This window comes from Saccoglossus kowalevskii, chromosome 17, assembly GCF_978046115.1.
Source record: "Saccoglossus kowalevskii chromosome 17, keSacKowa6.1, whole genome shotgun sequence".
Taxonomy (NCBI): domain Eukaryota; kingdom Metazoa; phylum Hemichordata; class Enteropneusta; family Harrimaniidae; genus Saccoglossus; species Saccoglossus kowalevskii.
The window spans coordinates 13,913,844-13,926,029 of NC_140657.1; the positions used below are offsets into that span (position 1 = coordinate 13,913,844).

Genomic DNA, 12,186 nt, shown 5'->3' on the forward strand with positions numbered 1-12,186 from the left:
ACCATTAGCGTCATGTGACCACCATGTACCAACTATTTTCTGTTCTGTAGTGTCACGTAACCATCATGGACCAATCATTTTCTTATTTTAGTATCATGTGACTTCTATGGACCAATCATTTTTTATCCTCAATGTCATGTGTGCACCATGGACCAATCATCTTCTGATTTGTATTGACATGTGACCACCATGAACTAAGACCACTTAAAAACATATCAAAGGCCACAAAATAAAAAATCTTCTGGTTCACACATACAATTTGTTTATTTTCTGGGAAAAAGATTTGTTGCTGGTCATCGTGCAAGTGTGCGCTAATTTCAAAATAAAAAGTAATTCACAAAGAAAGAAAAACGTCATTTGTGTAAGCACACAATTTCTCCGATTATCACAGGCCCCAAAAACAAATATAAGAGAATTGTTTTGAGAGATTATATTAACTGTTCAATTCATCAAAACTTTTTAAAACTTACTATGTCACCTCGAGGACCTTTTGGTCCCTTATACCCAGCATATCCAATATCACCAGGAGGTCCTGGTTCACCATATATACCTGGTAAACCTCTGGCCCCACGTTGTCCAGGGTACCCATCTGCTCCATGAGGACCAGCTAAACCCTAAATTGAATACATACATAGTATATAATTATTGTTTACATAAAATTATGGTTTAGGTTCAAAAAGAAGACAAGGAAGTTTGTATAGAGCTATTTATTCTACAATTTAACATTTAAACAAGTCATTGTAAAGTTTTTATTTGACTGTGTCAATTATAAACAATAAAAGATGTAGACAGATTATGATCAAATGTTGGAAGGTATATTCAGGATGTTAAAAAGATGGTGCTACTTTGAATGGCACCTTTTTCAGGTTTTGCTCAGTCAAAGTGAATGACATCATTCTTATTCTTAGGGAGGGGGGAGGGGTATCTGGGAATTTTCACCGCCTGGCAACCATCTCGGTGAAAACAAAGGCCGAAAACTCCCAGAAAAACATACTTTTAGATAGTTGCTGAGATTCTCCTGAACAGTGTAACAAAATTACCCCTGTGTGTGCAGCACGAGGGGCGTTCAATAAGTAATGCCCCTGACCCACGTCCAGTTGTCTGATTTAGATGAAATTTTGCATGTGTTATGATTTACATATCTATGGGTTATGTTGCAAGAACAGCTCTGAACTGATTGTGGTTTCTGATTTACAGGTATTTGAACTGAGTCAGGTGTGAAATGGAGCCAGTTGAGTGTCGCGCAGTGATCTGGTTTTTGATTCGATAGGACGCACACCAAAGGGAACTTTTGATGAAATGAAAGAAACTTATGGTGATGATGCCCTATCATATGACCTTGTAAAATGCCTGCATTGTTAACCATGACTGATGTCAATGGTAATTTTGAATGAAATCAGTCAAGGCATGTCTGAGATACAGTTTATGACATGTTCAAATGTTGATCTTTGGTGTTTTGATTTTAGTCCAAATTGTTATCGTTTAGGAGTATATTGGTTAAATTATGGTAAAATATTAATTCATTGAAGATATATCTACTCACTGGTGTACCTGCCTCTCCTCTTGGTCCTGCACTTCCACGTGTTCCAGGGAATCCCTAGTATTGAAAACAATGTACACATAATGCGGTAATAGCGGTAAAAATTTTCCCTGCCAGCATTATTTTAAAAAATTACAGGACATTCACAATGATTAAATTTCACATAAAACACTAAGATTTTTTGCTTGGAAAACCTTGTAAAAATTTGTTACCAAATAACATGACAACCCCCCCCCCCCTGACTCAGGAGATTGGATAGCATATTACGGAAATCTAACAAACATGTTACATGAACAAAATTTTCATGTACATTTCATTTTGAAAATTATCCATGCTAGTCGCACCAAAATTTAACTTAGCAAGATTTCATGAGGATAAACATTTTCCCCTTGTATACCTTTCTTTTCTTCTAATGATATAAATAACATTTTTATGAGTAAATGTATTAAAAATCGATGAAACAGTTTCTGTTGCATATTTTAAGACATATGATAACAGCAGATTCTTGCTTACAAGTAGTCCCACAATCTTAAAATAAGACATTAAACGGGATTAGATCCATGCATGGACAACCATCCATAAATAAGAACATTATACATTGGTCGGCCATTTTCAATTGGTTTGCAAAACATGTATAAAATTGATGAAAATTTCTGAAACCGCAGAACGTTTGTGAAGAATCAATTATCTCAAGTTTGTATTTTTTTTAAATTCTTGACAAACAAATTTTTCTCTTTGTGAAATTGAAATGGTTTATAGAAATATGAACCAAAATAAATCAATGTCACCTTTTTACTGATAGAGGTTCTGTTCCAGTGAAAGATGAATTTGCAACAGATATATAACATAGTTGAACTCTGGTGACCTTGCCCTTTGTTATATAATATAATTCCCTCTATCACAGTTTGTTTCAATATAAATATGTATTGTCATAATTAATTTTGAATACAAACAAGTTTTGGGGTTGAACCAACAGTGGGGAATCAGTCTACCGAATGTCCTTAAAAGATGTAAATATCTTACAAAAACATTGGTGCCTTATTTGTTTAATTATTTTAAGAGACATAATTTCCAGTTTTATTCAAAGTAATTCAGATATTTTAGTATAAATATAAATGCCTCATCGCAAAAGAAAAGTTCTGTAAATAGACATGAATAGATTCATAAAACATGCAAGATAACAGAAAATCTTAGCTGGCTTTTGTCCAAGTATTTTGTATTACATGAAAAGTAACAAGCAGCCTATCGGCTGAGATAGCTCCGCTGTTAGCAATGCACATTTCAATTAAAGAACTGAAGACATCATTAGAAAATGAACAATATGAATAGTATCAAAGCAATCGGACTTACAGTTTTTAACAAGAAGTCGAAAATATCACTTTTTACCAAAAATTACAAAAATATTCACCAAAATAAATTAATTAGAGAATTGAAGACATCATCACAAAACGAACAAATCTGAGAGAGGTCCACATGTAGTACCTATATATGTAATATCAAAGCAATCGGACTTACAGTTTTCAACAAGAAGTTGAAAATATCACTTTTTACCAAAAATGACAAAAATATTCACCAAAATTAGAGAATTGAAGATATCATCACAAAATGAACAAATCTGAGAGAGGTCCACATGTAGTACCTATATATGTAATATCAAAGCAATTGGACTTGCGGTTTTTAACAAGAAGTCGAAAATATCACTTTTCACCAAAAAATGACAAAAATATTCACCAAAAATAGAGAATTAAAGATATCGTTACAAAATGAACAAATCTGAGAGAGGTCCACATGTAGTACCTATATATGTAATATCAAAGCATTTGCACTTGCGGTTTTTTACAAGAAGTCGAAAATATCAGTTTTTACCAAAAATGACAAAAATATTCACCAAAATTAGAGAATTAAAGATATCATCACAAAATGAACAAATCTGAGAGAGGTCCACATGTAGTACCTATATATGTAATATCAAAGCAATTGCACTTGTGGTTTTTAACAAGAAGTCGAAAATATCAGTTTTTACCAAAAATGACAAAAATATTCACCAAAATTAGAGAATTAAAGATATCATTACAAAATGAACAAATCTGAGAGAGGTCCACATGTAGTACCTATATATTTAATATCAAAACGGACGACGACGGACAATCACTCATATGATAAGCTCCGCTCGACAAAGTCGACAGCGGAGCTAATAAAAAAATACACCCTTTATGAATAGCTATCATGTTGCAAGCTCTGCTTTGTATGCAAATCAACTTAAGTAGTTAGTTGGTGTCCAGTGGAGGAAGAAGTCAACAGTACTGTTGCCTCCTGAGAATCTACATCTTCAAACACTGCAATCTTCGAAGTGCGTTTTTAAACTAGTATTATGAAAACTATCATTCTGTTCTAATAGCTGAAACATATTTCTGCGAGTTTTCATTTGTCGAATGAACTGTTTGTCAAATACAGAATACATATATTTTAGAACAATTTTCTTTTTAAAATGTGGATGAAATGTTTTGCTTTTTATGTATTTTTTATGTATTGTTTTTGATTTGATAACTTTGAACTAACAGATTTTCTATTAGCTTCAGATCTTGATCAAAGTTAGGCACCCAGTTCATAGGAGTGCTTATATTGATTTTCTGACATCTTGTTTTCTGTAAAGATTTTATTGGTAGGTTTGCAAATGTGTATCAGACTGTGCAATCTCTCCATGAGTTGGTTTTGAAACCCAGTATGGGATTCTGGTATACATTACCAAGGATATTATTACAAGATAAATCATTTGCTTCATTGAACACATACAACAATGCATATTTCCACTGAGATCAGTGACCTTTGATGTGTATCACCAGTGATCAGTCCAGTAGAAACAGTCAAAATATTTTATCAGATTTTCTCAATTTTTGCATGATATTTTCATACAGGACATCTGTTGTTCAAACTCAGGGAAGACATTATACTGATGAATAAGGTGACCAAGTTTGATGAAGTTTGGAATAGAATTAGTAAAGTTATTATGCACACAATAACAATTATTAACGACAACGACAACGACAACAACAACAACAACAACGCCGGACAAAATCTTTCCCTTAATATACCTTTCCCTTCCATCTTTGATGGTACGGGCAAGGTAAAAATATATATGTCATTAACGTAATAAATACAGTAACTGTAAAATAATTTAAATTATTTTAGGTGGAATTAATTTTCGCTGAATAAAATTTTTGAGGGTTTTGTATGGAATTTATTTTCACTGATTTTTGACAAGTTGAATGTAAAATATTGAAAAAAAGGTATATTTGCTGGATTTTATTTTCACTGAATCATTCCTTCAGCAAAAATAGCGAAAATTAATTCCAAGCAAAAATAAAGTATTCTACAGTATATAATAATACAGTCTAGCAGGGCTTCTGCTATGAATAAATAGTCTTCCTCATGCCATCTATTTTTTCAGAAAATGTCAGAGCGACATAATATACATGTATTGTAGTAAAAATTAAATACAATTCGCGACTGGTGACTGGCAAAAGGTTAGTGAAAGCCCTGTTAGTACCGGGTAATTTGACTCACACTGAATCGCAGTGATACACATGCAATAATTCAAGTCATGGGAAAACTTACATATGGACCAGGAAGTCCTATTGGACCTGGAGGACCATCAGTTCCATGAGAACCCTGAAAATATACAAACACAGACCAAATGTTAACTTAAAAGCAGTTTCACACGTGTATGTGCAAAGCATTGTGGGAATGAACTTCAGAAAACTACAGAAAACTATTATAACATTAAAAACTCATTTAAGAAGATTCTTACATAATTTGAGTGATTTCTTACATAATTTCAAAAGATTCTTACCGGGTACATGAATTTAGTGATTTCTTACATGATTTCAGAAATGTTTTTACTTGGTTTCAAAAAATTTTTTACAGGATTTCTGAAGATATTACATGATTATGACATCATTCTCACATGATATTAGAATTTTTTTAATCAGATTTGTTAAAGACTTACAAAATGTATATGAAGAAAGTGTATTGAGACTGAGACTCTGCAAGAGAAAAAAATAGATAACCGCAGACTTACAGGCAGACCTTTCACTCCTGGAATTCCAATTGGTCCAAGTTTTCCATGCCTACCAGGTTGTCCACTCTGTCCTTTTCTTCCCAATGGTCCTTCCTGTCCCATTTCTCCTCTAGATCCCTCATCTCCAAATCCACCAGGAGAACCAGGTAGTCCCTAATGAAAAAATAATTTATTCCAAACATAAAGAAAATAATTTATATCAAACATGGAATACCAAGTTTGTATTGATAGATTTATTTATTAAATAGAATGGACTTAAAAATGATATTTAATGAAAGATGATATAATACACAGGACAATATAATAAGTGAATACTGAGATATTGACATATTAGCAGTTGGTTTACCGGGAGTCCTTGTGCTCCAGGGCTGCCAATTTTTCCTTTTTTTCCCATTGTTCCCTGAAATAGAAGATCACAGTGAATGCATACAATGTCAGAATAAAAAAGGCAACAAACATTATTACTGTAAAATACTTTATTATTTTAGCTGGATTTTTTTTTAATGAAAAGACTTTTTGTGTGTTTTGTATGAAATTTAGGTTCACTGATTTTGGACAAGTTTAAATGTACAATATAGGTATATTCACAAAATTATTTCAAAGCGAAAATAAAGTATTTTACAGTATATATGTTTGATATAAATTCAATAAAGTACAATTCAGTTTGAAGTTTCAATGTATAAAATCAAACTTGGAAAAAATTGTTCATGGTTTGGTCAATCTAAAAAGTTAACAATTTAAGGCGCACATAGTTAACTCACCATATATTTTTAACTCATCTCATAGTTAACCAATGCAGCATATGGTTAACCCAGCTTACATTGCCGAGCATACTCCAGGTGCAATACACCCATCTCAACCCACTTCTCCCTCATCATTTTCTTTCCAGGAATAACCAATAACCCCATCTTTACGGTATAATACTTACCATGAATCCCATTGGTCCAGGATACCCATCTCGACCGGCTACTCCTTTATCACCTTTTTCTCCAGGAAAACCCACTAAACCCCATCTTTACGGTATTATACTTACCATGAATCCCATTGGTCCAGGATACCCATCTCGACCGGCTACTCCTTTATCACCTTTTTCTCCAGGAAAACCCACTAAACCTACTCTTCCAATATCTCCCTGCAAGCAAATAAGATTTTCTAATCATCAAACTACTGTAGAATACTTTATTTTTGCTTGGAATTAATTTTTCGCTATTTACGCTGAAGGAATGATTCAGTAAAAATAAAATCCATCAAATATACCTTTTTTCCTATATTTTACATTAAACTCATCAAATATCAGTGAAAATAAATTCCATACAAAACACCCAAAAAGTCTATTCAGCAAAAATTAATTCCAGCTAAAATAAAGTATTTCACAATAACTCATTGAGAATAAGCCATAATACTGTATTTGCTCCCACAGAAGCAAATATAAACCAAATATTTCATTGATACTTAACCTCTAAAATATTACTTATTATTACTTATTTTGACCACAGAAATACCTCAATAATTTGCGTATGCATAACTAACAAAGCAGATAAGAGTACATCAAATGATGATTACCATACGTCTCCAATAAGCTTACACATTTTCTTTCAATTAATTGTTTTGTTTTTTACCAAATAATTGACTTCCTATGCTATCTGATTGTCACTTATAGTTTGTTGTAAGTTGCCATGACTACTGTCAAAATTGAATTGTGTATGATTCATTCAAAAGGGTTTGATGAAACTCGTACAGAAATCACGAATATATTACACCTTATTGACTCTTCAGCGAATCAGATTCATGCATATAACGGTGACGAATGTATATAGCCAAATATGTATATGATAGATATGATTTGTTGGATTCATTCTGAACAGATCTCATAACTGGACATTTTATGTTGACCACGGTTTTGTATACAACTTGGGCTGAGTTGGTGTTGCATGTAAATACAGCCATTCTGTTTTTATTGATGTTGTACGTGTGATCCTATTTACTTATTAAAGCGGGAGGGTCGTCACCTGCGCACACGTGGGAATTGAGTTCAAAGTGACGATAACAACACACGCTCAAAATGCAAAGGCTCATGGGTAGACGCTTGTTTGTAGACAATGACACGCTATGGCCATCTGATGCATGCGCAGGTGACAACTCCCCCGCTTTAATATCAATTTCATTTTGAAAACAGTAGTTAAATATCATATAAACATATTTTAAACATTGATTACGTTGCATGGGACCCATACCAAACACATGCATAGCAACGACTGTGACTGTTGCTGAAAGTGAGTTCTACATACCGGTAATCCATTGATTCCAGCAGTTCCCTTTTCTCCAACCTCACCTTCAACACCCTGACAAAGAAAAGATATTAAGATATTAAGAAGGTGACATTTTGTACTTATCTTAATTAGCTATTCAGTGATGCCTTCATCGCTCATGTATGAAAAAGTAGTAGGAAATCTTTAAAATATTTTAAATTATCTTCACTATCAAGGTATTTTAAGACAAGGGTACACATGTATGTATGCAGTTTACATAACAACGTACGCAACACTTGCGATGGAGGTCCTATCCCATACGAGGTTGACACATGCGTCACGCAAGTAGTTCTAAACAAGCTATGCATAGCACAGTCCCCGTTATCAAATTTAAGATATATAGTTTTGTTTATAGTGATATAGTTGAAACATAAACATGTCCGATGCTTGATTATGATTTTTTAACATTAAAAGAAAACATGACATTGAGAGAAATTGCTGTGAAACAGCATTAATTAAAACAAAAAGGCCATTTTTAATCAGATAGTCAAACATTGTAGATCTGTATATTTATGACATAATCAGCAAAGCATGCCAGAACTGCATTCAGTAAAACAAAATGGCCGCCAGTCAGCCATTTTGAATTTGACATGAAAAACAAAATGAAGTGCATCAGGGGCCCATAATTTCGAATGTACGTATCGAGTTTGAATGAAATCCATTCATAAACAAATAAGATTCGGTTCTGGATGCCAAATATGTTTGATTTTTGAAGATTTTTAGCACAAAAATGGCCACCATTCGGTCATTTTGAATATGACTGTCAAATCAATAAGTCTGCATATCTATGACATAATATATAATGAATATATAGCAATAGAACCGCATTCAGTAAAACAAAATGGCCAATATTCGGCCATTTTGAATCATAATGTAAAATCAATATATCTATAACATTATAATATGTATAATAAATATTCAAAATTTGAACATAATTAGGCCAGACTTTTTTTATTCCTTGTTTTTCAAGTTTTTATAAGGCAATATTTTTGAGGAGGGCGAAAAAAAAAAAATTAATCCTTTTTTTTCCTATTAGATTTGTTTGATTCTCAAAGAATTGTAAGTGAGATCATTGATCGGAGAGAAGAAATGAAATAACATTTTATTCCATGTATAACCTTGTTTCTCATCTGCGCGAGACTTCGGTACTTTGATCATGATACTCCCATGAAAATGCAACTTGGGTTTGTTATGCAGCGGGCGGAAAAAAAATGAAGATAAAAATAATATTTTTTTAGTAATTTTTTGCACTTACAAGTCGGCATGCGAGAGAAATACGCTGAAATAAAATTTTATTTTTATTTCATTTTTGGTTCCTGTTCATTCGACAGGTTCGCAAAACAAGGGATAATAAAAGTCTGGCGTTACTCAAAGCATGTTAGAGATATGGCACTAGAACCTCATTCACTAAAACGAAATGGCCGCCAGACGACCATCTTGAATTCGATCTGAAAAACAAATTAAATGACTTGCATCAAGGTCCTATAATGTCCAATGAATGTATCAAGTTTGAACAAAATCCTCCTGTAAACAGCCGAGATCCAGTTCCGGAATGCCAGAAATGTTTTTTGATGATTTTTCAGCACAAAAATGTCCAGCAATTGGCCATCATGAATCAGATTGTGAAACAAATTGTTGTGCATATGTATAAAATTATGTATGATGGATGCACGCACAGACGCACGCAGAGAGATCAATCCATAAGTCCTCATTTTTGGACTGCATCCTAAAAAATACAGCATATATCGACAGAGAACATAATTGACGCTTTGCAGTGAAACCATAGAAAATTTGAATTAGGTTGAATTACCAGTTGAAGAAAAGCATAATTATATATCAAAGGCAGAATTTGAGTTGCCTTCTGATTGGTCTGACTTTTAGGTGTTAGGGTTGGGTAGCCAATATAAGGGTACAAACTTTTAAGGAGACAAAAACATGTAAATATGCTTATAAAGACAAACTGATATTAACTATAACCAGTTTAGTCAGAGATACACTGTTTTGCATTTTAGTGTTTCTAGATATACAAGATTGTCTTGCAATATTGTTATAATTTTGCCAGACTTCAATGCATATCACATCAGTTGCATACAACCATATAAAACCTTATTCTAACCTTTTGTCCATCTCTTCCTTTAAATCCTTTGGCACCTTTATACCCTTTTTCGCCAGACATACCAGACCTTCCATGCTTTCCCAGTGGACCAGGGAGTCCTTGTAAACCCTAAAATAAATAGAAAGCGAAGGATATTACTGATTCCTTGATGCAGTGATTCTAAATTTTTTATGTTTATTTATAAATTCTATGGGTGTGGTAAAATCACATATTGCAAATTAATGGCCTGTTTGGAGATCCGATTGAAGAAAACATTTACCTGAACCAACACCCCAAACTAGTAGTTAACTACCGTTGACGTCCAAGCTGCCATACTTTAAACAATGTAATACTACAAATTTGGCGAGTTTTTGGTGGTTTTCATGTAGCCTTATCATGGGATGTACAATGTATGTTGTCATAGTGTACATGTGTTATATATAACCACTTTAAATTTGTACAATGCACTAAATTTACCTTAATGCCTTGTGGGCCTTCATCTCCTTTGAATCCCATTAGCCCGGGTACGCCATCATCACCAGATGGGCCACGTGGACCTGATAACCCAGGCTTACCCTTTTGCAAAAAAAAAAAAAAGAAAATAACATTTTTATTGTGCCCTCATCAACAAATGGTAATTGCAGACAGCTACAATGTAGCTTCAAAAGAGTTGCGTATCTGCACTATAACACATCTGTGGACATTCATGTTTTAGAGGGTCACAGACCACAGGTAATCAAGATTGTCTTCAGCGACAATTTCTCTTCTGTATGTTTTAAAAATTTGTACATGAGGTTGTCAGCTGATTAGTACGTAATAAAGTATTACATTACATTACATTACATTACAATACATTACATTACATTGAAGACACTGAAGACAAATGAGTTGCAAACATTACTAAAATCAAATCTTGTTCAGAATTGAATAAAAAGCTAATATTCTAACAAATATCATCAAGGTAATTGTTTAAAATAATATAAAATATCCAAATAAATTGAATCAACGATAGATTTAATACTTATTAAGTTAACATAAATTGTTATTAAATGAATAGAAGATAGGAGAAGTATCAACAGACCTTCCTACCTTGGGTCCTGCTGGTCCAGTAAAACCCGGGAAACCAGGCAGTCCAGGGGGACCTGTTGAGCCTTTTGTACCATTAGCACCAGGTTCTCCCGTGGGCCCCTGAAATAGAAGTAGTAGATAATGTAGCGCCCTCAATAATTGTATATGTTGTCCTCTACAGTTCCATATAATAACACTCATTTGTGAGTAAAAAGAGTAGACATTTCATCTAAAAACTAATTAAAACTTTGTAATAGCGCCCTCAAGCATTATTTGGCGCCCTCTAGAGTTCCATATAATAACACTCATTTGTGAGTAAAAAGGGTACAGATGTTTCATCTAGAATCTAAGGCCTGTAGTAGCGCCCTCAAGCATTAGTTGGCGCCCTCTACAGTTCCATATAATAACACTCATTTGTGAGTAAAAGTTAGACTGGCACAGTCGAGGAGATTTGTTTTTGTAGTTTAAATAAAAAAAATCGCGAAATGGAGGTGTTGACACGAAATCACTGGTTTATTCTGCAGGAAATTCATTGCTATTAAATATTCATGAATGCACATATTATAATGAGGTGGACGCAGAAATACGTGCATAATGAGATCAACATGGTAAAGGTCACACTGCAGACCCAACAGGGCAGCACGTTGAAATTCGAGTTTGTCGTAGTCGTCGTAAATAGACTTAGAATGTAGCATAGAAACTGTAAAATGTAGGTTTTAATGTAGTTTCTAGGTGTACTCGTACTAGTCGTAGAATTAGAATTTTTTTTTATTTAAACAACAAAATAATCTCCCCGACTGCGCCAGTCTAAGTAAAAAGTGTACAAATGTTTCATCTAAAAACTAAGCTCTGTAGTAGTGCCCTCAAGTAATAGTTGGCGCCCTCTACAGTCCCATATAATAACACTTATTTGTGAGTAAAAGAGTACAAATGTTTCATCTAAAAACTAAGCTCTGTAGTAGCGCCCTCAAGCATCATTTGGTGCCCTCTACAGTTCCATATAATAACACTCAATTATGAGTAAAAAAAGTACAGATGTTTAATCTAAAAAACTAAGCTCTGTAGTAGCGCCCTCAAGGATTATTTGGCGCCCTCT

The 12,186-nt window shown here is 33.6% G+C and overlaps 2 protein-coding genes across 3 annotated transcripts in view; both read right to left on the minus strand.

The window, feature by feature from the left end:
• The window catches only part of LOC102803875 (uncharacterized), a 43,623-nt gene extending 36,995 nt beyond the window's left edge, over positions 1–6,628 (minus strand). Inside the window, exons 1-6 of the mRNA XM_085492569.1 lie at positions 6,547–6,628; positions 5,965–6,018; positions 5,619–5,771; positions 5,156–5,209; positions 1,544–1,597; positions 471–614 (exon numbers count right to left, since the gene is read on the minus strand). Coding sequence (XP_085348695.1) covers positions 471–614; positions 1,544–1,597; positions 5,156–5,209; positions 5,619–5,771; positions 5,965–6,018; positions 6,547–6,558 — 471 coding nt within the window. The 5' untranslated portion in view covers positions 6,559–6,628. The remainder of the gene's footprint in view (positions 1–470; positions 615–1,543; positions 1,598–5,155; positions 5,210–5,618; positions 5,772–5,964; positions 6,019–6,546) is intronic.
• Positions 6,543–12,186, minus strand: part of LOC144362499 (uncharacterized) — a 64,674-nt gene continuing 59,030 nt past the window's right edge. The window contains exons 17-21 of one of the 2 annotated variants that reach the window (XM_085492570.1): positions 11,112–11,210; positions 10,500–10,598; positions 10,044–10,151; positions 7,907–7,960; positions 6,543–6,750 (exon numbers count right to left, since the gene is read on the minus strand). In XM_085492570.1, coding sequence (XP_085348696.1) covers positions 6,634–6,750; positions 7,907–7,960; positions 10,044–10,151; positions 10,500–10,598; positions 11,112–11,210 — 477 coding nt within the window. In that variant the 3' untranslated portion in view covers positions 6,543–6,633. Of the gene's footprint in view, positions 6,751–7,906; positions 7,961–10,043; positions 10,152–10,499; positions 10,599–11,103; positions 11,211–12,186 lie in introns of those variants that run through there. The other variant, XM_085492571.1, reaches the window with a different exon arrangement.